Raw genomic sequence first — 27,319 nt, 5'->3', positions numbered from 1 at the left:
GTGTTATACATAATTAGATAAGTTTTTTTTTCCAAAAGTTAATTTTTTCAACGGCTAAAAATATGCTTGAGTTTTATGCGCCAAAAAAAAAAAAATACTGCGAAGAAACGAACCAAGTGCAGTTCCAACACCGATTTTTTTGCAGACCAAATGGCGGCCGAGACGAGTTCAAAAGGGATCATTTTTCCCTTCGCAGTTCCGTAGGATGATGTATCTAGTTAAGTGAGCGCTAGCGAATCGGTTCCCATGTCTATGGTTAAATCATTTACATCATACTCCACCAGACAGTCCAGTGTGGGCCAATGTCTTCCATTAAAGATTTTTCCTCAATGACTTCTTATTGAGCGTCAGTCTTCAGTTCTTTTCATTAAGTGATAAGAACATGACTCAAGTATGTGTCAAATTAATTTTATTGTCTTTCATGATGTAGCTTGTGTCACATTTTATTGTGTTTGTTTTTATTGCAAGAATGTTTTGCTCTTGATGCTCTTTATTTATTCTTCATTGTTTATTCTGGCGGTGATTAATTTAGTATTGTGACATAATTTCTCTGTTATTAGGCTTTATTTGTGTTAATGGGACTATCCTTTGCTCGTGATGAAGTACATTGGTTACTTCGGCATTGTGAAAATCTTCCGCAACGGCAGGGAAGAACTCGCACGCCGCAAGCAGAAGACTTAATAGATCGACAACTTCCTGAACTGTTATTCCACATGGAGGAACTAAGAGGTTAGAGTTGTAAAGCTAATCTGTAGAAATCCATGTAATTCTCTTTACTATGTTAGTATTTATAAGTTTATTTTAGTTTTCTCCAATTTACTTCATTAGTTTTTTCGTTTCCTAATTAATAAAAATTGAAATTTTAAAAACCAAAGAAACCCTACAAATGTGATCCATTTCCAACGATTTTTTCTTTTTGCTGAATTTTGCTGTAGTAGAGTTTTATTTTAATCCAAAAGGACATTACTTTTTAAACTCTCTTAGTTTTTCAACCTGTATTATATTTATACAGTCAAACCCCTGTTAACGCAAACTCCTTTAATGCAAAATTTTGCCAATACGAAAGAAATGCCACTCTCCCTCAGATAAAGCTAAAGATTAATGCTAAATCAATCGTTTCAGATGAAGTCTGTTTGCACGAAATCACGCTTAAGACGGAAAACACATTTTTAAGGTCAAAATTAAATAAATGGATAAATAAATAAAGAAGAATGAAAGAAAAATAAAACAGCAAGGGGGAAAACCTGTCCTTTTACATTAAAATTTCCTAACTGTGGAAGTTTGAAAGATTTGCACTATGGGTGAAAGAGCTACACTTCAACCCAAACCATGCAAAGTCAGTTTCTGCTCATTAAACTCAAAGCAGAAAATTAATTCTTCCATTCTAATAAATCTGAATACTAGTTTATTAGACTCAATATCAGTTTTCTACTTAAATGCAAATTTAAAAGCTTGTGTCAACATTTCTGTATTGCTTTCGTTTGTGTATTGTTTGTTTCAGAAACAAAAAACATTTGTATGTTTACTCAATGCGGTAACCAGGGAAATTGGTCAACGCAAAATTCAGAAAGCTCAAAAAATTTAGGTGTCTCAGTCTCAATCGAGTTCGCATTTACAAAGTTTGACTGTATAATCTTGTAAGGATATAAAACATTGCAACAATAAGAAGTAACCAATTTATTAGTACATGCAGGATAATTTCTACTATAGATGTAGAAGAGAATACTACTAGCTCTCAAACAAATAGATTAAGAACATCAGATCGTTCGAAAAACTGATCATAACTGTTTAGGATCTGGTTAATAAATGTTACTGGTGGCTACTTGACTATATTTTACCCGTTTTTTTTTCTCCTTTGATGAGTTTTTACCTTTAAGTAAAGCTGGTTGACAGAGTAAAACATATGTATTAACAGCTTAAGAAACTTTAAACAAAATTACACTGAACTAATATAAGAAACAAAATAGTTATTTGCTGTTGAATTATGAAAACTGAAAGAAAGTAACAAATGAATATGTATAATTTTTTGCCTATTTCAGGTGCATGATGAGTGATGATAAAGAAGTAATCATGGTTTTCTTATTTCTGTCTGATCGGTCATATTATTTTAAAATACATACATAGATATTTTCCTGTAACTAAATTTTTATGGTTTCTGCTACAGGGATCTGAAGTATGTAAAAGAACGTCTTTCAGGCTCTTTTGTCACAATATTAACAATATTTAGTGATGTTATGTACTTCAATCCATATTCTAACCATCATATCTAGAATATTAGTCAAAAGATTCCATCATTATTTTCAAGCATTATATTATCTACTTTTTCATTGATGTTTTTAGTGTTTTTGCACCGAAATTATATCAGTGAAATCCTTATCAATGAATGTTTTTTTTTCTTTGTGGTAAATTGATTAGCATCTAGGGTTAAGCTCTCTCTCTAATCTAACTCTGCCTTCTTCCAAAAATTCATCTAAATGCAATGCTTACATAAAATCCAATGCTTAATGAACTATCTAGTTTCATTTTGACGTTGTGGATAAAAATGACAAAATTCAATCTTTTTTATGGTGCATAGTCAGAAGTTGCTACATTTGAATTGGAATCATTAGCATTCCCAGCAGTATTTGAGTTTATAATTTGGAAAAAAAGAATCACTATGTTTAAGTTTTTTTTTTTTTTTTAATGAGTGAACTCAAAATTGTAGCATTGTAGTGTTTGAGTGTTATCCTAAATTAAAGAAGTATTGAAAATTACAAGCATTGAAGATAACTAGAAATTTTCAAAATGAGAGCCTTAAAAGGTTTGCTGAATGTATAGTTAAAAATTTTATAAAATTAAATAGTGACTCTTTTGTGAATATTGTTTCTATGGTGCTTAATTAATTTTAAGTTTTGTGCAATTTTTAGCATTAATTCGCAAATACAATCAAGTTATTCAACGTTATTATATTCAGTACTTAGCCGGATATGATGCTGTTGCCTTAAATCTTATGATACAAGTAAGTTATTTTATTTCAAAGACTTTTCATTTCTCAAAATTTATTTGAATTTGAATTAAATGTGAATAATTATATTATATAAACATATTTGATGTCTATTATGTTATAAGAAATGAAAATGAAAGGAGTCTTAATTTTCCTTAAAAATATCTTTAAAAATTAAAACGGGGTTCATGCGCTACTGCAAAATGTGGAAACGTCAGGAAAAAGGATATCCTTCAAAAAGTCTTGGAAAAGACAGGGAATTTTATTTTCACTACTGATTGGAGGAAATCTATGCCTCAATAACGGGTTACCCATAAACTCTGCAGAAAAACTTATACCTTTCAAGAAAAATTTCGCTATAAATACAGACTTGTCACAAGATTCTTCGTCTGGAAAATCAATCATTTAATCTCCAAGTTAAACTTTTTTACAATTCTTTCTAAAAGATGGATAATGTGCCTAAAAGATTTTTAGAATGTTAGTTGCTGTTTACTCGCTCATCCCAATATTTTATGCATTTTGAAATCTAATTGCATTTGTTGCTTTCTTATTCTCTTTAAGCACTGCTTAGCATCATTTACAATCTTCTCTAAATTACAAGGTACCTTTTTTAGATTTCTAGATTTTTCCCTTTACATCCAATTTGTTTAATGTTTTAAAAGGTTGGCATATATGAAATAATTGCTTCAGCTTTAAAAAGTTATTGTTCAAAAACCTTTTTTTAATCTTAATATTCCTGTAACAACATGTGCTTGCTCATCAAAATGTTAATTCTTTGATAGATTAATAATCATCCAATGTTTTAAATACTACTTGATTCAAATCAAGCAACTGTAGCTTGTCTTAAATTTTTTTTTCTTATTCATTTTATGTTCTTCTTATAATTATAAGAGAATAATAGAAATATTAATAATAAGTAAGCAAATTAAAATACCTCTGGCCCCAGTGATTAGTTGGGTCGAGCCGCCCCCCGTTTCATTCATTTTATTTTAAAATCAAAAATTTTAAAGTTTAAAAATTGACAGGGTGGCGACAGATCAGGGAGATCAGGGAAAGGTCAGGAAACTTTATTGATCAGGGAAAAATCAGGGAAATAATAGGGAATTTCGAAAAAATAACAAAAATTCAGGGAAAATTGATTAAATGAAGAAAAACAAAAACTTTTTTTTTTGCTTTGAAAAATTAAGTACCTTAATTTCCTACGTGTCTTCCGCCAATTATCTGTTGAGAAACAATTTAATTTAATGAGATGCGATTATACACTATATTTGTGAATCTTTTTTTCTCAACATCAAAGTATTCAATCTTAACTTATTAAACACAGAATGAACTTCCTATGATTATTTCTGCGTCTTTAAAGTTGTTTATTTTACATGGCTCGAATTTACCTTTCACGAGTTCCATGCTACGTAAAATAAACAACCCTACAGGCAAAGAGGAAGCCTTCATTATTGCCTTAGCTCCCTTGTCTTAACACATTGTCTTGAAGTAATTAGCATACTATAATCACAATTTCAAGAAAAAATCTTTTTTTAAAATTAATACAGATAAAAGCTTAAAAATTATTACTTCTTTGCATTTTTAATTTAATTGCTAAAATTGTAACTTTGTTTTTTGCCATTGTATTATTCGCTGTCGCCTCAGGTATTATACAATTTTTTTTTTTTCAGTCTTTAAAATTCTTTCATTTTAAAACGAAGTTACATATATACATATATATTTTGAAATTAGCTGATTGTTTTTTGCATTTCAATGTTGTTTGGTACAAAAGTTATCTAAGATTTTTTTCCCCCAACAAATAAGGAAATCATTTGAAATTGAGTTACCTTGTGTATATAAATAAGTTTTTTTTTTTTGTTATTCTTGCAGCAGTAATTATACTGCTTGAAAATTTAGTTCAAAATTATTTCTATAATATAAACTTTATAGTTTTATCATGATTAGATATTTATTTAAGAAAGTTTGCAATAATTTCTTAGAATTCTTATTTTGACTGGTTGCTGGAAGTAAAGTATTTGTTTTAGATTTCCTATAATATTTCCCAGTAGATAATTTAATGTACTATTTTTACTAATAAAATTAGCATTGTTTCAAAAAATATTTTTAATTAACAGCTTAAAACATTTTAAACACTGCATTTGTTTTATTATGCAATGTTTTCAAGTAGGGCAAAGCAAGGAACCCATTATCATTGGTAAGGTAAATCAGGGAAAATTGGTGAAGTTAATCAGGGAAAAGTCAGGGAACTTTTTTTGGCAGTTTCTGTCGCCACCCTGATTGAAATTAGAAATATGTTATGTGCAGAAAGTATAATTTATAAAACAGTGAACTTTTTTTATTAGTTGAAACATTAAAATTATTTTATGCATATTTTATCTGAACTCTTTACAACAAGCATATAATGCTCTGTTTTCTCCCCTGTTCAAATCAAAAAAGCTTATCTAATTTCATTTATATCTTTTATATTGCAATTTTGTGTCAAAAATTATGAAAAAACTTAAAAACCTCAACAATTATTCTCAAAAGTTTGTTATTTCAAAAGTTGAAGGCAAACAATCCATATTTTGTTGCCAAAACAATTGTAAGGAATAATGAATTTTTTTTAATGTAACTTTTGAAAAAAGCAAAATTGTCTACTGGAAAAGCTATCTAAAAGTGATTCCGAAAGAATGACTAAGAGGAGAATAGTTAACTAATAGTTTTTAACTAATATCTCTGCTAGTTAAAGTCACAATATTAGCACCCAGCTAAACATGTAGCCAGAAAATTTACGAATGTATTGATGCCTGGTTCGATACTCAGTTTCTCTGTCATTCACCAGGAGTAGCTATAATATAGATGGATAGATGGTCACATACAATCAACTTTTCTTAGTTTTAGATTGACCTGGAGTTTTTCTTTTGATGTACCTGGAACATCTGGAAAAGTTGGGAAATTTTTTTTTTGACTATTTGAGAATGAACCCTATAAAGTAATCAAAAGTAAATTTACAGTTATCAAGAACAAAAATTTTAAAATAGGCTTTTGAGATATTTCTGTTTAACTTATCTGTTCAAAAACATATGTGAATTAATTGATTTGAACAAAATTGTATTCTTAAAAAATCTTCACTTATTCCTCAGTCTCATGTTTCATTATAAAAATATGTCCCTCCCCCCCCCCCCTGCGCCCAATTTTTACAAATACAAAAAAAAAAAAAAAAAAAAAAGAAAAGAAAAGGCTAATTGAATCATTTGTAGAGATACTTTGTCCCGGAATCATGGATTTCAGCATTTTTGGCCAAAAATCTCTTTATATTTGAAAGTAAAGTGGTATGCTTTGCATTGTGTGTGTGTGATATAAGTTATATTTTTTGTTGTGAATTGTTTAGACTTTGATGAAGTATTTGAATTTGAAAGAATATTTTTCGTTTTTAAAAGTTAAAAGTTAAAAATATATAAAGACTTCACTGTTTTGAAAATTTACTATTTTTAGTGCAATGATTGAAAAGGCTGTGCATGTTATGCTTCTGCTGCTAACTTCAATTCAGATCAATGCCTGATACAGTGTAGAATCTTCTCTGAAGTAAATTAGAATATTACTCCCTTAGCTTACTTATGTTGGGTTCAAAAATTCAGATGTATTAGTTCTTGAATGGCTTATCAAAAGAGTAGCTCGTCTAAAATTACTGCAGTTTTTTAATTTTTTTGTATATGAAATATTTTTTTGAATGTGTTGTTATATCATGCGAATGATTCATTCCTATATAACAACTCATTTTTATGCTGCAAATGTATCCAAGTGGGACAGTTTTATGTTCACAAGATAAAACTTCCCATTTAGAAACACAATAAGAATAAAAGTCTCAAACTTCAAGAAAAGACCTTTTTTTTTTAAATGACAGATTTAATTAAGAAGTTACCAAAAGCAATACATAACTTGTTTACCTATTTATTTATCTTTCAGACTGTTACTGTGATACCAGAAGACGACTCTGACATCCTTTCTAAAATGTGTAGTACAATTTCATCTCTTAGTGTTAAACAAGGTACATTTACTGTCTCTGCTAATGTTTACTGTGACTTTTATATTTTTAAATCTTGATGCATTTTGTGTATTTTTGCAGTTGAAGATAACGAGCTATTTGACTTTCGAGGACTGCGCCTTGACTGGTTTCGATTACAAGTATGTGCTTTTATTTTGTCTATATTTACATTTTGAGCCTTTTATCTGAGAGATTCAAAATTGAGTGCTTTATTATTTCTAATTTATTTGCAATTACTGGAAACATTTCATGTTGTATTAAACCTTTTAGACTACAATATCAAATGGCAGAGTTATTAGTATTGCTGATTAGTTCTTCTTTTTAAAAATATACTATCCCTATGTCTCAATGCATATATATTACTGGCCCTGAAGTTGAAGTCCCAAAATTCAGCAAATTCTAAAAATCAACTTTTCCCAGGTTTCTTGATATTCTTTTTAAGTAAAAAATATAATAAATAAAAACTGTAACCCGACTACAGGAAAAACACTAAACGGTAAGAAACAATGTTGGTGCTGTTTGATATCCCCTTTTTGAGTAAAACAAGTTTTTTGATATGTTAAATTCTTGTATATTTAGTTCCACTGAAGTCCTCTGTTACTTCCACATTAATAACATTATAATTCAATTCAAATGCTGTAGTCTTGTGTTGTCAAGTACAGATTTTTTTTTTCAACTGTAGTTAACTTTACTGCCATTTTTCAGAGTTTCTCTAATTTAATTTGTATACTTTAAAAACTTAAGTGCATGAAAAGATTTGGTTTATTTTAGACTAATTAATTGCACATTTAAAATTTGTTTTTATGTATCTTTTTTAAACTTGCCAACATCAAGCTCTTGCGGGCTGAAAATTGCCCACAGTAGTTGCAATTTCAAGCCTTTTGCATCTTAAACAATTTCAATTATTTTGAAAGTTGCAAGCTATTTAACAAAATCTACCTAAAATTTGGTTATTTTATTTATTATTATAACATGTTTTAAAACATTTGATCAAAGAATGCAAGAACTGCCATCCTGGCAGAATTTGCCAAGACTGTGGCGGAGAGGAAATTTAATGACTTTCCTTCGGTTTTTGCTTTGAAGAAAAAAAATAAATAAACAAAATAAGCAAAATAGGTGTTTGAAAACTGTGTTTTAATCATTATCTCGTTCCGTATTTCGGAACATGCATTGATGCATTTACATCAATGCATGCATTTAAATCTTTCCTTGCCTCTCCTACGAGCTGTAGACTTTTCGCCTCCACTGTGGTCTTGTTGTGTTATAAATGCTTTTGAAGATGCGACATTGAGACTTGCGCTGTTTGGCTTTTTATAGGTAGCTTTGTTACTACCAAATAACTGATCACTTACAGACCTCGGGGTTGCTCATTATGTTGGCTAATTTTTCTAAATAGTCTCCATTTGTCTCTATTTGAATATTTAATTACTTTTCTCTCTATTTTTGATCATTATTTCGCTTTTCCTAGTAATTTCTGATTTTCTTGCTGTTGGTTTGAAATGTTTTCTCTGTCACAATGCTTTTATTGTGGCAGGCGCAGAGGGGGATACAGATCGGAAAAAACAGGGACTATCAGTGTATTTGAAGATTCAATACAAATCAAAATTTAGGAACGAATTGAAGCCATTTGAAACACGATGGGCAATTGTTCTTTCACTTTTTACATGTTACTGTTAAATGCTGACTAAAACGTAATAAATCACAAGTTTCTAATGTCTTCAATCTAAGATTCCCTAGAATGGTGGTTGTGAGAAAAGGAGAAGGAAGAAAACAAGAAAAGCAACACCTGTACGTTTGTGAAAAAAATCCTCGTGCCCTCAAATCCCCCCCCCCCCAATAATGAAGTCTTAAAATGTTTTATATATCTTTGATAATTTAAAAGGGAGTGTGGGAGGGGGTCTAAAAAAATAAAATTGAAACTAAAGTCGCAAAAGCGCAATTGTGGAACATTTTTTGTAGTTAGGGATAGTTTGGGATTTCTCCTCTGTAAATTTATTGTAAAGTTATCTAAACATAAGTCTTAAAAATTGTTCATGCTGTCTTTAGTGGTGTGAAAGTAAGGAGGAAGGACTGTGTTTATAAATAAATCAGAAAATGTAGTCTTAAAAACACTAATTTAGCAATCTTTGATTGGTAAACCTAAGGAAAAAGGTTTTGGGTGTTAAGAGCCAGTTTTTTTAAGGTTTAGGCAGGCTGAATAGTTGACATTTTTGATTTCACTGAAATTTTCAGGATATGCCCCTTATTTAAAACTACTAAACAGGTGTTTTTTTATTTTTGCAAAAAAAAAATTAAGTTTTGGTAGGTCAAAGTTAGACTTCTCTTTCTCTTTTTATATTAAAAATATTTGTTTCGTTAAAAATTACCTTTTGTGTAAATATGTGAGTAAATGTTTACATTGAAAATAGATGCTTCTATTATTTTCAATATACGCATTTTACTCCACACTGATAGCATAATTACAAGAAAATTTTTCAACAATCTAACAATTAATGCACGCAGTACATCTTCATCAAACAGCTTGGTTGTAGTCCTTTTTAAGAAGACTTAAACCTAGATATCTTTCTCATTTTACTGTAAGAGAAAAGTTCATTTAGTTAATCTGAGACAGTTCCCAGAAAGGAATTATAAATATCATCCTTTAATTGACTTCTGATTTAGTGATAATATTGATTAATGTACCCAGTGGCATAGCTAAGGAGGGGCGGAGGGGACGATCTGCCCCGGGCAGCACTTTTTGGGGGGCTGGACTTTCTCACTTTTGGTGCGAAAAAATTTAACGCGTTTTCTGAACAGTAAATCATGCTTTTGATCTTCTTCTGGAGTTAAAGAAAGGTCATTGAATTCAAAGTTTGTGGTAAAACTATGATAATACAATTACTCAAGTACAAAACATATGTATTCTTCTTGTGGACATCTCAGCATTAAATTGTTTGTTTTTTCTCTTCCTTCGTCTGAAGCTACAGACTGAGGGTGGTGTCACACTTTTCAGGAAGAGTATCCGCACTTTCCTATCCCTTAATGTCATCAAACAGCCCAAAAATACAGTTTTAGGCCTTGAGTCTCGAAACATTTTCAAGCCTCCCCCCCCCCCCTGCTCCCATCTTTTTAGCTCTCATCTTTTAGCCTAATATTGAGTTTTTGAAATTTGAATACTAACAAATTCCTGAGCGGCGACCAAGCCCTAACCCCTCCTGTAACGTGATTAAAGGTAATCTAATATGTGTATTAAGGACATCAACTTCGAACTTTAAAATCCCCATCGCATCTATTGCCTCCAAAAATAGCTTAAAGTTGGGTTTTTTAAATTTAAATTTCAGAAAAATTCTAAACTAGTGACCCCAAATGTGCACAAAATCACCTAACTTCATCACAGTTGGCTCCAAATTTCGTTTTTAGAAATTTCTTAGAGAAGACTGCAAAGCCTTCTTTTCTCAGTGATGAAGAGCTTAAAATGAGCAACAGTTTCGAAAAAGATTTCATGTGAGAAACCCCTCTCCGAATTCTCCCTCATGACCTTGTCCGTCAAACAACAGCTAAAGTCGCGTGTTTAGGATATCATTTTCAAAAAGTTACATAGGGAGACGAGAAAACCATCTGACTTCCTAACATTTTTGGAAATAGTTGGAAACTTATGACAGTCAAAGATAGCCTACAATCGAGTTTTTGAAACTTTGGCGTTGGAAAATTTCTTGAGAGCTCCCGAACATTCCCTATTCACTTTGACGTCATCAAAGATAAACTGAAATTGATTTCAAGTTTGAAAAGTATTTTGGAAGAAAAATTCAGTCTTTCTTGGAGTTAGGGGAGGCCTTTACACCTCTAGATACAGCCTCCCCAATATCTTTACGTATCCAAAGATAGCATAAAATTGCTTTTTTAAGACTTCAATTCCTTGAGAAGTCCCAATCCCCTAACATTACCAAAAAAAGCATAAAACTGATTTTAACATTTTAATTTTGCAAAAAAAAAAAAAAAAAATCTGGAGGGAGGTTAAAGTATCTTTTCTATAAGAGTTTCCAAAAATTGATTTAAATTCCGGATTTCGGCTTAACTTTTGGAATTTTTCAGTGGTGCTCTGAATTCCTTTTTTTTCTTCTGCAAGAAAAATATGAAAGGAAGAAATAATTTTATTTTCTTCTTTATTAAAATCTTATTAGAACACTTTTGACTCTTTCATGTATTAGCTATTTCCCATCAAAAGGGCGACAAATTCAGGAACTGCCCCGGGGGGCAGAAAGCCTAGCTATGCCACTGAATGTACCCTTGTATCAGAAAAAATTTAGCCAATCTTTGAACCTCCTTGTTCCACAAATATCCCATTTTCAAAATTTTTTCAAAGTTGATTAAAGCTCAACACAGAATAATCACCCTGTTTATTTTTTGGTAAATTTATTTTGCATTTATTTTTTAATGACTATTTCAGTTCTTAAGCAATATTTGTAATTCTATATTTTACAATTATATTTTCGTTCTTGTTATAAACTATGGAGCAGCATCAAAAAAAAAAATCTTCCAAATTTTATTGTCTATGCGTGTGTGTGTGTGAGATCGCACATTTTTTTCCTTTTTTTTTGGCTTGTTACTTATTACCTAGTACACAAGGGGTTTGCCAAATTCTTTCGGAGTTTGGAAGGGGTTTGCAAGAGAGAAAAGGTTGGGAACCACTGCTTTAGACATATAGCGTACACCCTCAAGCTTCTAAAATTTTCATTTATAATTCAGATTCTAACATTGTATTTTTAAATTTTCTTAAAACAAAAATAATATATTTATGTTAATTACATTTTCCCACAAGTAAACTTTTTTCTTTATATTTCTTTATAAATCAAGGCCTGTTGGAAATATGCAAGGACTACAACATCAATTTTTTACTTATCTTTACTGAATCATTTATTCAAACAAACTCAAAAATTATCTCTGACATATGGTTAATTCTTATCAATCCTTAATTCTCTCATTTCTAAAAAGGATGGGTATCACAGATAAATTTTAGCAATAAAAGAAGGCCATGACAAAGAAAAGTTTAGGAACCAGTGGTGTACACTGTTTCATATTTGACCACTCTCCCCTATGTACACACACACAATTTATTATTATTTTATTACTTAGGTGGTTGCAAAAGTATTTCAAAATGATAATGAGGACTCCAAATTGGTAGAGATGGGGTTACAAGAGTAGCAAGGTGATTTGGGTTACCTGAATATGGAAGCATAGTTGACTTCCATACACGGAATGCTTCTTCTGCTCCTTTCAAAACCCTCAACATTTTACCAACAACAATAGCTGAATGCAGGGGCGTGCACAGGAGGGGGGGAGGAGAAAGGACACCTGGTGGGGCCCAATATTTTATAAAATTGGTGTGAAATATAGGGGTAAACAATATAGAGGGGGCCCGGAAAAGTCAGTCGAGCCCCAAAATTTCTGTGCATGCCCCTGTCTAAATGTGAACACGAGTTTTCGGACATGAATCTCATCATAACAGATTTCAAGAGTCGCCTAACCATAAAAAATGTATCAAATTTGATATTTACATATCAATAAATGGTCCATCAGTTGCAGATTTTAATGACCAACCTTATGTAATTATTTGGCATCGGAACCATCAGACGGTATTGTCAACACCACGTGGCAAAGTTAAAGATGGTCAGGAAAAAGAAAATGAAGACTGCCTATTGTGGCAGCAATATTTGATAAATATATTTAAATAGTGTATGTAACCGGGGTTTTTTCGTCTTGTTTTTGAATAAAAAAGGTGAAGAAATTCTAGAAACCTTCTAGCTACTCCTGAACCATTTCCCTGCAGTGGTTTTCCCAGGGGTGATAGTGGGGAGTAGAAGATAAAGGACTGATAAGAATTTATTTATTGTAATATCTCAAGTGATTTAGCTACCAATTTCAATTGTTACCGAGGGATCCTTATAGCTGCACACCAGGAGTAGTTATTAATTATTACAATGTAGTAAATTAAGTTTAATTAACGAAACATAACGAAAATATAAATATTTAATTTTATCAGTTTTTTTCTTTTCCCTGGAAAACCTGGAACAGTATCACCCTTGGGTTATACCCTCAAGAATTTCTAGACACATAATGTATATAATAGCATATCCATATTGTGCATAATAGATTACTGGGAGTATACCCACAGAAAAATTCATGGGAACATCACTGGTCATTACAACCTTACCTGTAAACACATCTGTTCCTTTAGTTCTGATTTAAAATGCTACACATCAGGATGGCATAAACCTTATCCTGAAAGACAGTGGTGAACCTGCCCTAAGAACAAGAGTATTTGATACCTTGGCTGGAACAGAAAGCCCCAGCGTCTGTGTTCTCATTTATTTTAGAGCGATCAATGTACCAAAAAGTGCAACATTTTTTATGATGTAGAGGAACATCTCTTTAGTCATTCCAAGATTTAAATATTGTTCAGTGAGGCCTGTTAAAAGCATAGTCACTGAGCATGTAATCGCTAAGCAGGCCAGCAAAAGCATGCCCAAGTACATCCCCATCAAAGTTCTTCCAAGAAAGATACCCAGAATAGGACTTCCAGTGATCTGAGCACTTAAACCTCGCCATGCATATAAAAGTCTCAGCTTCAATGTACATATAAAGGGAACATAATCCTAACAGCACTTTAAGAGATGCAGTAGGTTTGGTATTTATCCAGTCATGACAAAACAGATCATCCTTTGCAACTTGTTAAGCTGTTTTTGCAGGATCTATACCATCAGACAAAGGAAAAGGGTTGGCAAGTTTTTGAGAGTCGGTGGTTTTATCCTGTTTTAACCAAGTTTTAACCATCATTTTAAGAACCCCTTTTTGACATGGTTTCTGATAGGGATGCACAGGATATCCAGTAACTATCCCGCTTATCCAACAAAGTTTTTTACTATCCGGTATCCGAACCCTCAAGCCCACTCCAGACAGGTTATCCGGCAAATTTTTGTAAATATCGGGCCGGTTATCTGATATAGATGGGAGGTTATCTGGTGTATATGTGGGTTTAACAAAAAATGTTCAGTAAAAATTTCATTTTTTGGTTAAGTCTTTTCGATGATGTAATTACTTTTCATGTTTCGGTCATTAATTTCTGCTTCTACAGTGAGTGGCCAAATTATTAGGGGTGCTGCTTGAATTTTTAAGTTTAGGCTCACTTTTGGAAGAAATGAACCACAAAGCATAAACTTTTTTTATTCTTTATTGCACCTGGTATCATTGTTATAGTTTTTCAGAAGTGGCAACACTACCAGCCTGCTTCATTTTACAAATAAGTGAGGTTATTCCAGTTTTAGTTGCCATTAGCCGTGTTCACATGTGACTTCTGTACCTCGCATCTCCCTGCTCCAACTCTGAATAAAACTAGTTGGGAAATTTACCTTTCACAGGCAAAAAGAACTTGTATCCTGTTTCTGAAGAAGTGGTTTCACTCAGCATCTTTAATGGCTATACCGAGCCATGGCTTTCTCCGATCAGCCTGCTCCCCTCACACTCCTTTAATGGCTGTCCAAAGAGGAGAAAAAGTGCGTACAACAAGAACTTACATTTTCTGCTGCTTCCGTAATTTGGCGCTGACCTCCTAGGGTTCCTTGCAGGATTTAAGGAATAACCACAGTAAAATTACTTATGTGTAAAGGCTCGATTTCGAGATGTATAAATGTTTAAGTCTTGGTAGAACAAAATAACCATCAAATGACATTGCACAGTAATGTGTTCACATTAATAATACACATAAATAAAAACATTTAAAATATTGTTTTTAGACATAACACATGCTGTTTTTGTAACTGTACATTCACATAAAACTTTCTTTTTGACTTTTGGAAAACGTTTTTTGGATTAAATTTGTCATATTTATGCTTTTAGAATCATTTCAATCATGTAAGACAATATTTATGAATGAATAATTGTTCGAAATATATTTGTCCTCTTATGTTGTCTCTGGAACACACAAATAAAATGGTTGATTTTTCAAGGCACTATTACATTGATTTATCTTCAAATAATTATTTATTGTTTTATTTCTAAGCAAACTTCAGCAGACACATAGCAGAACTATTTACTTGCAGCATTGAATGCTAAAAATTATTCTAAAAATATTTTCAGTTATTTCAGGAGAGTGGAACAGTTGCGTTTGCGAAATGGACTATCAAATGAATGATTGGTTACTGTTATTATAATTGAATCCCAGATTAAATACAAATGCAGATACATATGCAATTACATATTTTTAGCTTCCTTTGACTGTAGTACATAAAAATGCATGTAAACGGAATCTTTTAAAAATAAATCCAAATTAAGGAGTTATTAATTAGTTTTTAGGGGATTTTTCTTAGAAAGTTCGAAACATTTTATTTTTATAACGTAAACAAGTGCAAAATATATGGCAATATCACAAATGACAAGATCCATACAAAAGTGAAAATAATAAAAACATAATAACAATGTAGTCCAGCTATTCTCAACCGGTAGTTCGGCGGACTGGCACACAGTGGTGCCGAATGGCCAAAAAGTGGAAAAAATTCAATATCTCGAGAACGGGTTAACATAGAAAGCTGAGGCCGGTCTCATTCAAAAAAGAACAAAGAAATACATGAAGTTCAACTGTTTTTATTGACATTTTGAAGTTAATTAAATAACTAATTAATAAATGAAAGACTATTGGAAATATAATTTTTTTTTTTAAATTTCCAAAACAGGTTGTACTTATAAAACAAGTTACAACAAGTATTTTGAGCTTATATTTAAATTAAATATTGCTTAAAATGATTCCTTCAAGGAAGCTTAAAGACCTGGAGAGTTTTAAAAATAACAAAGTTTGAGATTCTTAGTCAATAGTTGTTTAAATTGAAAGAATACATACCAATACAAATTCAAGGAAATTAGATTAATAGTTCCTTAGCTGCCTCACTGATTTCCAGATGCTTTTTCTTTGGTTCGGGTCTCATGTTCGTGATAAAATTATCCGAAGTCTCCAGTAGCTTGTGGAACACGTCTTCGTTGGTGGATATACGAGACATTTTCCGCGAGTTGGTGGTTCTGAATGCCTTGTAATCTTTATTCCGACTTTCTTGTGCCTCTTCCGACAATATTCCGACTGGGAGAATTGACTTCTGCACTATTTCAGCACCGTGTAACAAAATCTTATGTACTGTGGATGGCATGTAGTACCATGAATACTTATCAATGGCCAGCTCTGCTGTTTCTTTTGAGAATAGTCTGAATTTCTCTGGGTCAATCATTGCATTGCTGTTTATGACTTCAAGAATGGTAGCGATCCGGTGGATTAGAATTTCGTCAACTCCCGTTATTGCACTTGTGACTTTGCAATCATTGAAAAAACGTCTGGCTGTGTTGCCATTATTTGAAGATCCGCAACCCTGCTTAACAAAGTCTACTTTGATGCCGACTTTCTCAAGAAACTCTTGTTGAATACGTTCCTTTTCGTTTTCATGCATGTCTCTTGTGTCTTTTGTAGTCCTCCATTTTTCGAATTTTTTGTTGTATGCAATGTGAAGGATGTATTCCATACACTTGATTCTGGCGTGTAATGGAGAGATACCGTATTTGAGAGCATTCACATTAAGAGGTTTCTGTTGGATTTTTGTTAAGTCGTTCATTTCCGAAGGTAAAGCATTGCATATGTAGCAGGCACTTGCAGACTTTGTATTTGTGATGGCTTGAGCTACCTTGCCGTCCAACATTGTCATCACCAACGTGTGTCGAATACGATATACCATGCTCTTGTGGCAATTTTGAATTCTATTGCTTATCTTTTATTGAATTTCTTGCAAAAAGAAATGTTTATCAGAAATCTCTAGCATGTCTGTTGTACAATGCTCCAAGTCTGACATGGAATTAAAAGAATTTGATAAAGAAAAAAAATTGTTTCGATTGTGTTGAATGGATTTCAATTCTATGCTCCAGAAGTGGATGATGACTCTTGTAACAAAATACTTAGGAATAATAATTTGTATGCCTGGCAAATAAGATTTTATGTACTACCAGTGTTTACTTACCAGCTCTTTCTATAAACAATAGTTCAACTTTTTTTTAAATATCAGATTATTTTTTTTTAATTCTGTTTTTTAATAATAAAAAATCCATTTAACTCTTATTTGATTTTTATCTCATATAAGACTACTTTATTTCCCCTTATTTTTTTGTCATCTGTACTAAATTTGATTTAAATAATATGCATCAATAATAAAATTTATTTTACCTCATAGTTTTTTGGTGCAATAATGCTTGATATTGAAATAAATGTTTCAATAGTTTAAAGAATAGGATAGATTAGCTTTGTTAATAATCTTTTCAGTCATTAATGCACTATCTAATTTATTAATAATTGACATTCCTGTGGTCTTTTTTATTGTTTTGAAAAGTTCATGGCTTTTTAATACACCCTGGTATTATATATTTGTTATATCAGTTAGTTTATTTGATTTATGAAAGTATGTCATGACGGTGTGGTATTTCAGTATTTTTTTTCCTTCAGTGTGTCACATGTCTGTTATTTGTGCAACTGTTGACTGTTACAATGCATTAAGAACGCAATTTATACTTTTATTGCTTATAAATTTTTTTAGTTGTTTTGGATTGATTGCTTGTTCTATTTAAATTAACATGCATGAAAATATTTTATCTTTTTCCAGGCCTATTGCAGTGTTGCAAAATATCCTTTAAACCTCCAAGAACATCGAGAATTAGCATCTTTAATCAATACAATTACATTTCATACAAAGCTTGTGGATTGTTTAGATGAAATTCTTGTAGAAACATCAGATTTAAGTATATTTTGGTAAGTAAAACATCGTTTTCATGTAGACAAAATTTTTTAAATCTAGTTTGAGCCTAATTTTTTATTTATAATTTGTATGGAGAATAATTCTGTTGTTCTGTTACATTAATAAAAGCTGTAAATGTTTAGCTACTTCAAAGTAGTTTAGTCGTTGAACATGATTTATCAATTCCTAACTACTGCATTAAGTGGGCTTCTACAAAGTAGGATTTTATTTTTCAACTGAATATTCCTGTATTCAGAGTAGGAAATGTTTTACTGTCTTTACAACTACATTTTAGCATTATAGCTTGCTACATATCGACTTGGCACCCCAAAGACTTCTTTACTCTCTTATTTGTTTAGATTACGTAAATAAAAATGAGTGGCCCTATCTGTTTCATAGATTTTTGCATTAAACACACAAACTCACAAATTGTACTGTAACACTTAAAGAAAATTCTTTATTCTCTTGGAGATCGGACATCTCTTGCCGACTCCCACACTAGAACACTACACAAGACACACTAGCACCTATATTAATGTTGCATAAGCACTTCGCTTTATGATTAGCCTCTACTAGCGAGCACAGCGCCCTCTTTTTGACAGCATATTACACTATGGGCCTTAACACTCTCTACCTTGCATCTGTGTTCTTTCCTTATGGAAAGTAATGCTTACTGGTTGAAAGCAAGTAACTGAATACCATTTACAAATGCATTTATCCCCTTACAATAATACATTTATTGACACTTCTCATAACATGATTAAAGGTTGAAAGCAGATAATGATCATTGATATGCCATTCAGCATTTTATGAATTTTCCTCCCCTCTCCCTCCTTTCAACTGGTTTTACTATAGATAACTTGCTTTCCTTAAAGACCTTTTTTTTTACTTGGGAAGGAAAAAATTAGAAAAATCTTATGAGTATATTTTAGCAGAGTTTAAGCTGGGTTCAAAAGTTCTTCAGCATAAAAGCTAATATTGAGGGAAAAGTTTTACCAAAATGCTAAAATGTTACACATTTTCATATCTTTCTAAATGCCTTAGTATATTTCATCTTCAGTTGAAAATAAAATTTCTTCTTTGACATCTTCAAAGAAATAAGTACAGCAGCTTTCTTTTAAAGGTAAAATGTAAGATCTTGGAATCTTAGCTAAGATTTAAAAAAGATTAAGTTCAGTATTTCAATGCTTGCTTCCTCTCTTGAATCATGCATTGTTTCTTTTTATTTTAATTAATTTTTTTTGAGCAAAAAAGCAAAAATGCTTTTCTTTACTTTTGCAATTGAGATTTTTTTTTTTTTTTTGCATTTTGCAAAAAATGCGACCGTAATGGAAACCGTGTGTTTGAGTAAACTATAATAATGCAAAGCTGCAAAATCAAAGCGTTTACTGTCAAAAATGCTTGTATTAAGCTTACTGTGGGTCTATTTGATGTAATTATGCTTTCTTGCAACATTTGTAGAAAGCTCTAAACCTCTTGTTCATTCAATGAAAATCTGTATTTTGTGTTTCCAATGAAGATTATCTTAGAATTTGCCCTTTGTTTTGTTTTCATACGGAAATTACCTTGATCGTGTAATAAAAGCAAATATCACATACTTGAACTGGATTTTTTTTGTATTTATAATTAATTACTCTCATGATAATTTTGATTTCTGGTTTTTGACAACTTTTTAAATGAATAAAAAATTAATGTAGAGGTCATATATCTTTACAGCTTTTACAGCACTGTGTTTGAAAGTCAGTTTCATATGTGTCTGGAATTTCCTGCAATGACCCGATATATCATTGCCTTTCCTTTAATTTGTGGTCACTTCATGAACTGCACGCATGAGTTGTGCCCCGAAGAGGTTTGTATTAAATACTTCTTTTAACAACGTTCATTACATCATACTTTTTCTACCATATTGTAAAATCATAATTTATTGTGTTAAACTGGTAGAATTTAAAATATGTTCAAAATATTTCATGTGTTCATTAATAACCACTGGTAGTTCCTTGTGAGTGCTACAGTTAAGTCTTGAGTTTTAAATGAAATATAATCAGACAAACTCAAGTGCTTCTTTCAAGGATTTAATAGCTTTTGTTAGCAGCCATTATTCAAGCAGTGCATCTGCATTACATTCTTTTATTCTGAAATATTCTTGTAATCTCAATTCATGCTGCATCTGTTTTTATTGTATTGTAATAAATATTGAGTACAGTTAATCACGCATGTTTTAATTTACAAGCTCGCATATTCTGTTGTGTAGTTCTGAATTGAATTGCATCTTAATTTGTTTTTCTTTCTCAACTGGATTCATCAAAATGGCCATACTGATGGCACAAATCTCAGCAAAGAAACTTAAACATAACTATAAAAAATATAAACTGCCCATTTATCTGTCGTTCTTGTGAAAGACTTATTGGCGGTGATGCATCCAGATTAAAAAATTACAGAAAAAAATTATAATGATCATATTAAAATGACTGCTATTATAATAAATATGACTCATCATGCAATTTCAGACATGTTATCCATGTTAAATAAGGAAAAACTTTTCGCTAAGCACAGATGTTTGCAAGGACTTTAGCAATGTAAAGCTCTACCTTTTACTACTAACCAGGGTTTGTGATTTTTTTTATTTAAATCAGTTTTTTTTTTCTCATTTTAAATCAATTTTTTTCTTTTTAAAAATCTTTAAATTTGTAGATATTAATTTCTTTACATTTATAAATATAACGTATTTCATACAATAAATGAAAAGTAACTTTTTAGCTATTAAAAGGTAGACCCATTTTGGAGTCAACAAAAGTTCTGAAATGGATTCAATTAGGGTAAAGAAGGCTTAGCAGTAAAAACGTGAAACTAAGAAGTTAAAGCTTGATAAGGAAGCAATCTGATTTAATGAATGCATTCAACTTACTCTTAAAATTAGGATAAGTTCTCTAAGTATTCAATAAATTTTTAAAATTTATGAATACATTATGATGTTTAGATAAGATGTGATTTTGTTTTATGCTTTAGGTTTCCATCATCATGTACATTTTTAGCATAAAATAATATGTTGAACAATTACTTTTTTTCAACTATATTAGTCATAGTGTACAAGAAAAACTGCAATTTTTTATTTAGTTCTGAACTATAATTTTGGGATAAAAGCAATATTGCAAGAGTCTGAAAATCTGTTATACACACAGAAATAGAGATCTATGCAGTTTTGCCAGTTGGAGTTAAAATGTATTTTGCAGTGTAGTTAAATTTAAAGCAACACATTTTAAGACAGCAAAATTAACTTTTAAATAAAATCAACTGATTTTATTCAATGAATTTGTTTAAAAAAGCAGTTGATTCAAATCAATGATTTAAAACAAATCTCTGGATTTAAATTGTAATTTTAATCGTGATTTAAATCAAGGAACCCTGCTACTAACATGTTTTGATCACAGTACTGGAAAACAATATCCATCTACAGTCATTTGTAATCAATATATCTTTACTTTTCTTAAACGAAAATGCTTATATGATTGTGGGAATTGATAACTAAATGCTCATAGTTATGATATAAATATTTTGTCCCTTTTAGTTATATTAGTTAAATAGCATAATTATAACAATATGATGGATTTAAAAAAGTGGAATTTGACTGAAATTGTTCATGTGTATTCTTTAAAAATTTTATATTGTGACTACTGAAAACTTTACTGAAAAGAGTAGTCAACTTTACTGAAAACTACTGACAAATATAATAGCCCTTACTGAAAATAACTATGTCTGGTTGGAACCTTCTTGGTTTATGCTCACTTATTTATTGAAATTAGCTCTGATGTTGTCTTTGATTTGCAAAGGCTACCTTTTTGTAAGTCAGTGCAAATATTGCATTCTCTTTATACCCCATGCGTTATTTTAAAAGTTGAACTTTTTGGAATGAAAATAAACTTTAAATTATTTTTCTCAATTTTTTTTTTCTGTGAACAATGCAATTTTTCTTTGATTGCAGTATTCAGAAAATCACATACCTGATTGAGTTATATTCCTAACACTTCTATTCTAATGGCTTGTGATTATGTACTCTTATGAATGTAGATGTTCTTTGCATTGATTTTCAAAAAGCTTTCAATAAGGTACCGCATGTTGCTCTACTTAGCAAATTAGCTGATATAGGAATATGAGGGAAAATTTTCATTTGGGGGAAAAAAACTGGCTGACCAGAAGGAAATAAAGGGTAGTTGTAAGGGGAAATTATTCTAAATGGAATTATTCTTCCTCAAAGATCAGTGTTAGGGTCTGTTTTGTTCATTGTTTTTATGAACGATATTCATAAAAATATTTCTGGGAACTTAAATTGTTTTGCTGATGATGGCAAAGTTATGAGGATTGTAGAAAATGAAGAACAAGCAAATCAGCTGCAAGAGGATCTAGATCATATTACGGAGTGGTCTGAAAAATAGGGTATGGCTGTTAATGTTGGGAAACGTCAAGTGCTACATTTAGGGCATGGAACTAAGTGTACAAGTTATTATTTGCAAGGTTCAGTCATTACTCAGGCAGAAAAAGTTACTGATCTGGGCATCTTAATAAGTCAGGATTTAAAGTTTAATCACTAGTGCAGCATAGCTAGTAACGAAGCCAATAAGATGCATGGGTTCATCAATAGATCTATTTCAAACAAATCTAAAGAAGTTCTTCTGCCCTTATATAGAAGTTTGGTAAGACCTCATTTGGAGTATGCTGTTCAGTTTTGGTCTCCTTATCGTAAGAAAGATATTAATGTATTGGACAGGGTTCAAAGGCGGGCTACAAGGTTAATAAATGGACTTTCTCATTTAGACTATGATTCCAGGCTTTGCTAAAAATGTACAGTCTTGAGCAAAGAAGAGACCGCGGGGACATGATTCAGTTGTTTAAATTTATTAAATTGGAAGATGTTACAGGGCTTAAGTTTAGCACTGAAAACAGGACAAGGGGTCATTGTTTTAAGCTATTTAAATCTCAGGCTAACATGGATTATTTTAGCAGGGTAGTGGAACCTTGGAACAGCTTACCAGAAGAGGTGGTAATGAGCAAGGGAGTAGATAGTTTTAAGAGGGCCATTGATATTCACTGGGGATTGTTAATTGACTAAAACCAGCCTAGCTGGGCTCAGTGCCTATTGCTGGTCGTCACTTTTGTATTTGTATTTGAATTGCTTTTTCATCAGATTTATTGCCATTTTTCTTGAAAAGCATTCAGATTTGACTAGAAATTGAACTATTTTTATGACTATCTCCTCAATCTATAGTTGTAGAATTTATCTCTTTAACCTAGTCATAATCACAGTGTTTTATGTGTTAATAGAGTAGTTCTTTTTCATAAATTGTGCTTGATTGATTTTGTTTTTAAACCACTTGTTTGTATTTCATTATAATAGAGAATACATATAGGTGACAGAAGTCTAACTCTGGTTAATGCTTTCATTGATGAGATGTGCAAAGAATGCAAAGACATATTAACTACAATATGCGATGAGCAATGCATACTAAGTGACAAGGTAAGACAAAAAGTTTTTCCAGACCAAAATCTGTTTCTCCTTGATACCAACTTCAAATTTTTAATTTAGCGTTAGCTATGTATCTCTCTCAATTTGCTAAAGCTAAAAAAATTTCCAATGTATCATTTAACAGTTAAGAACAAAAAATCTGAAAGCAAAATACTTCCTGTATAAAATGAGATATTAATAATTAATTATTATGAAAGTTAAATTCATTCGTTAAAACTGTACTAGTCAATTTAAAACTGTACAAATGTATTAAGTACATTCTTACAATCTAACTTTTTTTACTGAACATTATTAACTTTTAAGCAGTTTTAAAAATGTCTTAGCATACCATTGTAAAAGAAAGATGTTGTAGGAATGAATTGCTTTAAAAATTCGTATAATAAATTTTTAAAATCTGAATGTGTAAAATTACTAAGGTTTTAAGCAGAGTCTTAATATTATTTAATCCTTAAGAGTCTACATTTGTGTGAGAAGTGTCTGGGATCCAAGGGACAAAAGCGGTGGCACAACCAAAAATTTTAGTTGGGGGGAGGGCACTTAAATTTTTTTTCTCATTTGAAATGGACTTCAATTCTTCCATCTCACTTTCCAAGCAAATTTTTCTATTTTTGAACCATCCTTATGTAATATATACATAAGGGTGGTTCAAAAATGCATCGCAAAAAAAAAAAAAAAAACGTTTCTACTAGATAACAGGACACCCCTCTATTTTTAGACTTGTGGATAGTAATATGCTGGAAGAATTTTAGCTTCCTATTTCAACGGAAAGAGGGTGCTCAAACCCCTCCCCCAAACTTCCTAAGTATGGGGAGGGGGGTTAAAAAAAATCATTGAACTGAAAAAACAATGCTACATATTGTAAGATATGCAGGTAAGATGCACATACATTGCAATAAAATAATTATTTACAAAATAACAGCTGGGGAAATTAATTGTTTCTAAATTTGGGACATTTTCTATGCTACGCCTAATGTTAAATTTAGGGGTCATTGTCACTCTCTTAAAATTTGAGTAAGAAGTTAAAACTTTTACAGCATGATATTATAAGTAAATCTAAAATTAAAAAAAAAAAAAAAAAAAAGAGGGTGTCCTAGACTCTAGCTGAAAAAAAAAGTTTTTTTGAACCACCCTAATATATATTTCATATGGAGAGAATGAAGTGATAAAACTTCTGGTTTTGGAAGGGGGTCGGTCAGTTCTCGAAGATAAGCACGTAGAAGTAGAGGGGTCTCGGCGGTCAAAATTTCCAAAAGTTTAGTTCTAAAATGGTAGTTTCAGGCAATCTTTGGTAATGTTAAGGAGAGAAAAGGTTTGAGAACCCTCCATGGAAATTTCTTGGAATTGATATCTTTAAAATGAGATTACAGACCATATTTGTTGACGTTAGGGAAAATGATGTGAGTTAGGGATGCTCCTAGATCGATTTTTCGAATGGATTTACGTCTTCCTCCTAATATTTCAAAATTGAACTTCCAAAAATGCAATTGTAGACAATCTTCAATGATGTCAGGGAAAGGGGGCTGTAGAGTCAGAGGCAAAATGACCGACTTTGACTCACTCATGGATTTTGAAACTTCCGACTCCAACTCCGGCTATGGATTTTTTGGGGGTTTTTTTCAATTTTTTTCCCCTCACATGGGAAGTGGAAAAAATCCTTAAACATTGATTGAGATGTGAGTTCCATTTCATGAAATTTTTGCGTCATGTTTTATTGCAAACTTAAGATGCATACCAGGTTGGGAATTCAATTTGAAAACCAAATTTTTCAATAGTTGTGTTTTTTAAAGTGAGATTACTTAAAAACCCCATTTTTTAAAAGAATGAGAAAGATTAATTTGCTCTCCTTTTAACAATCCTTTTAATAAATCTTAAATTCTACTTCCTCCATAAAATTTCAATGAAAATAGGGTACTGTGTTACTGGGAGAGAATGGGTGCATATGTGTCTGGAGCAAATTTTACCCAAAATGCGGCGGTATACAGCTTTGTACAAATAGCTTTGAATTTATACCTATAATTCTTCTTCTCAGTTTTTAATTTAAATTTTATTGCCTGCTTTAGAATTAACCTTAATAAAAAGATTTTTTAGATTAACTTTTACTGAGCGTTGTAATCAAGAAATCATATACTGATTTTTTTTCATACCTTTTAATGAGAACAAATTCTTAGTCTTGAGATTTAAAAAACATTTGTTATATTTGAATGAGATATTTTGGATTAGTGCTTTCGTTCCAAAACTTATTTGAATTTGCCATCCCTCAGAAATTTCCACACCGGCTATGGGCCCCAACTTGCCCCAAGGATACATCTCTTTTACTATTTTATTTTGAATTCATAAACTGCTTTTACTCACAAAATATTTGGGACAAAACCTTTGTTGACAGTTGCTATTAGTTAAAAAAAGTTATAAACAAGCAAACTACTGGTTGGCGGAGGTAACTATTACAGAAATTGAATGTTCGATAAATAAAGAAGCCAGCTAGTTGCCAATAGCAGTTATTTTCTATTCAATAGGTGTTCATACATAAATCGAACCAATTTGCAGTCGGTTTTTTTTTTAAATTTAAAAAGAGTCGGTAAAAATTAGAGAAAAACAAAGCCTGGAGTTCGAGTCAGCATGTTTTCCAACGACTCCAACTCCTTTGCCCCAAAATCAGTCTGATTCCGGCTCTTCGACTCCGAAACCCTGGGTTCTAGGGCTCTCTGAAACATTTTCGAAATTGAAGTCTTAGATCTTCAATAATGTTATTAGAAGAGGTTTGGAGGTTCCTTCCGAGGAAATGTTTTGAAGTTGTTGTTTTAGAAACTCAATTTTCATCTGTCTTTTGGTGATATCAGAGAGAGGAGTTTCCAAGGCTGTACTTCGAAGATCATTTGAAATTGTAGTTTAAAAATGAGACCAAATTCCTTCTCTCAAAATTATAGGAATTCTGTTTCAGCAATTTCGAAATATTTGTGCAATAAAAAGCAAATACAGTAAAACCCCTCCTTATGGACACCCCTCTTATGCGGACAATTTTTAATTCCCCAGTTCCAATGCAAATAACATTATTAAACCCCTGTCCTGCGGACACCTCTCTATTGCTGACAAAAAAACTTGTCCCGTTAGTGTCTGCATTAGAGGGATTTTACTGTATTTTAATTAGGACACACCTATTTCCAAAAAAAAAAGGATACAAGCATAGGAGGCATAAAAATACTTTGTAAATTGAATCGGATCATCCAATTAATCAATGACCTTTGTCAATTTTAGAAGTAGAAATATTTTTATTTCTTTTTAACTCATTGAACAAAAAACTAAAAAGTACAGAACCTTCATAATGGCTTTGATTTTTTGGTATACATATTTGTTACAAGTGTTATTGGTATAGATAAAAAGATTTTAACTTGACCTGCAGTTATTAATATGTAAATACTATTTATCTGTTCAAAAGTAGCCTTAAACATTAAATTAAAAATGTTTATGGAGTTTTATACTTGAAGCTGTTTTTAAAAAAGCAACCTACCTATTAGACATGAATTTACACAAAATTCAACTGAAAATATTTCAGTTTTCTCATAATTCAGCATTTTATTTTTAAATCTCAAGTTTTAGGGGATGTATTAGCTTTGCTGAAATTAATACCCAATAACGTGCTAAGTAGGGGAGACCGGGGCTAGTATGAGAAGGGGTAAATGTGCGAATGTTAAATAATTTTCTCATTTTTGGTTTGACAGCTCTGAGTGATCTGTCAGGTAACCAGATAGATACCTCGCTACTGTCAGTGTATTTTCAGTTAAATCAGCCAAACCAACTATGTTGTACAAGAGAAAGTTGTTTTTTCTCAGTGTCAAGTAATTTTTTTCATTCTTAGTTATTTTCTTATAAAACATTTAATAGAAGAGAAATTTACCAAAACTTATTAATATTGAATAGCCCATGCTTCTACCTAGCAAATGACGCCTTATTCCAATATTTTTATGGACCCATTTTTAAACCAGTGTAACTTGATTTCAATACAG

General features: G+C 31.4%; 1 protein-coding gene across 1 annotated transcript in view; it reads left to right on the top strand.

The window, feature by feature from the left end:
- Positions 1-27,319, top strand: part of LOC129219117 (membrane-associated protein Hem-like) — a 109,109-nt gene that overhangs the window by 37,258 nt on the left and 44,532 nt on the right. Inside the window, exons 11-18 of the mRNA XM_054853437.1 lie at positions 561-729; positions 2,907-2,998; positions 6,929-7,010; positions 7,089-7,147; positions 17,669-17,814; positions 19,517-19,649; positions 23,190-23,309; positions 24,353-24,365. Coding sequence (XP_054709412.1) covers positions 561-729; positions 2,907-2,998; positions 6,929-7,010; positions 7,089-7,147; positions 17,669-17,814; positions 19,517-19,649; positions 23,190-23,309; positions 24,353-24,365 — 814 coding nt within the window. The remainder of the gene's footprint in view (positions 1-560; positions 730-2,906; positions 2,999-6,928; positions 7,011-7,088; positions 7,148-17,668; positions 17,815-19,516; positions 19,650-23,189; positions 23,310-24,352; positions 24,366-27,319) is intronic.

Source organism: Uloborus diversus, chromosome 3 (genome assembly GCF_026930045.1).
Source record: "Uloborus diversus isolate 005 chromosome 3, Udiv.v.3.1, whole genome shotgun sequence".
NCBI classification, from domain to species: domain Eukaryota; kingdom Metazoa; phylum Arthropoda; class Arachnida; order Araneae; family Uloboridae; genus Uloborus; species Uloborus diversus.
Note: the sequence above shows the minus strand (reverse complement) of the source record. Positions and strands in the feature narration are given on the sequence as shown.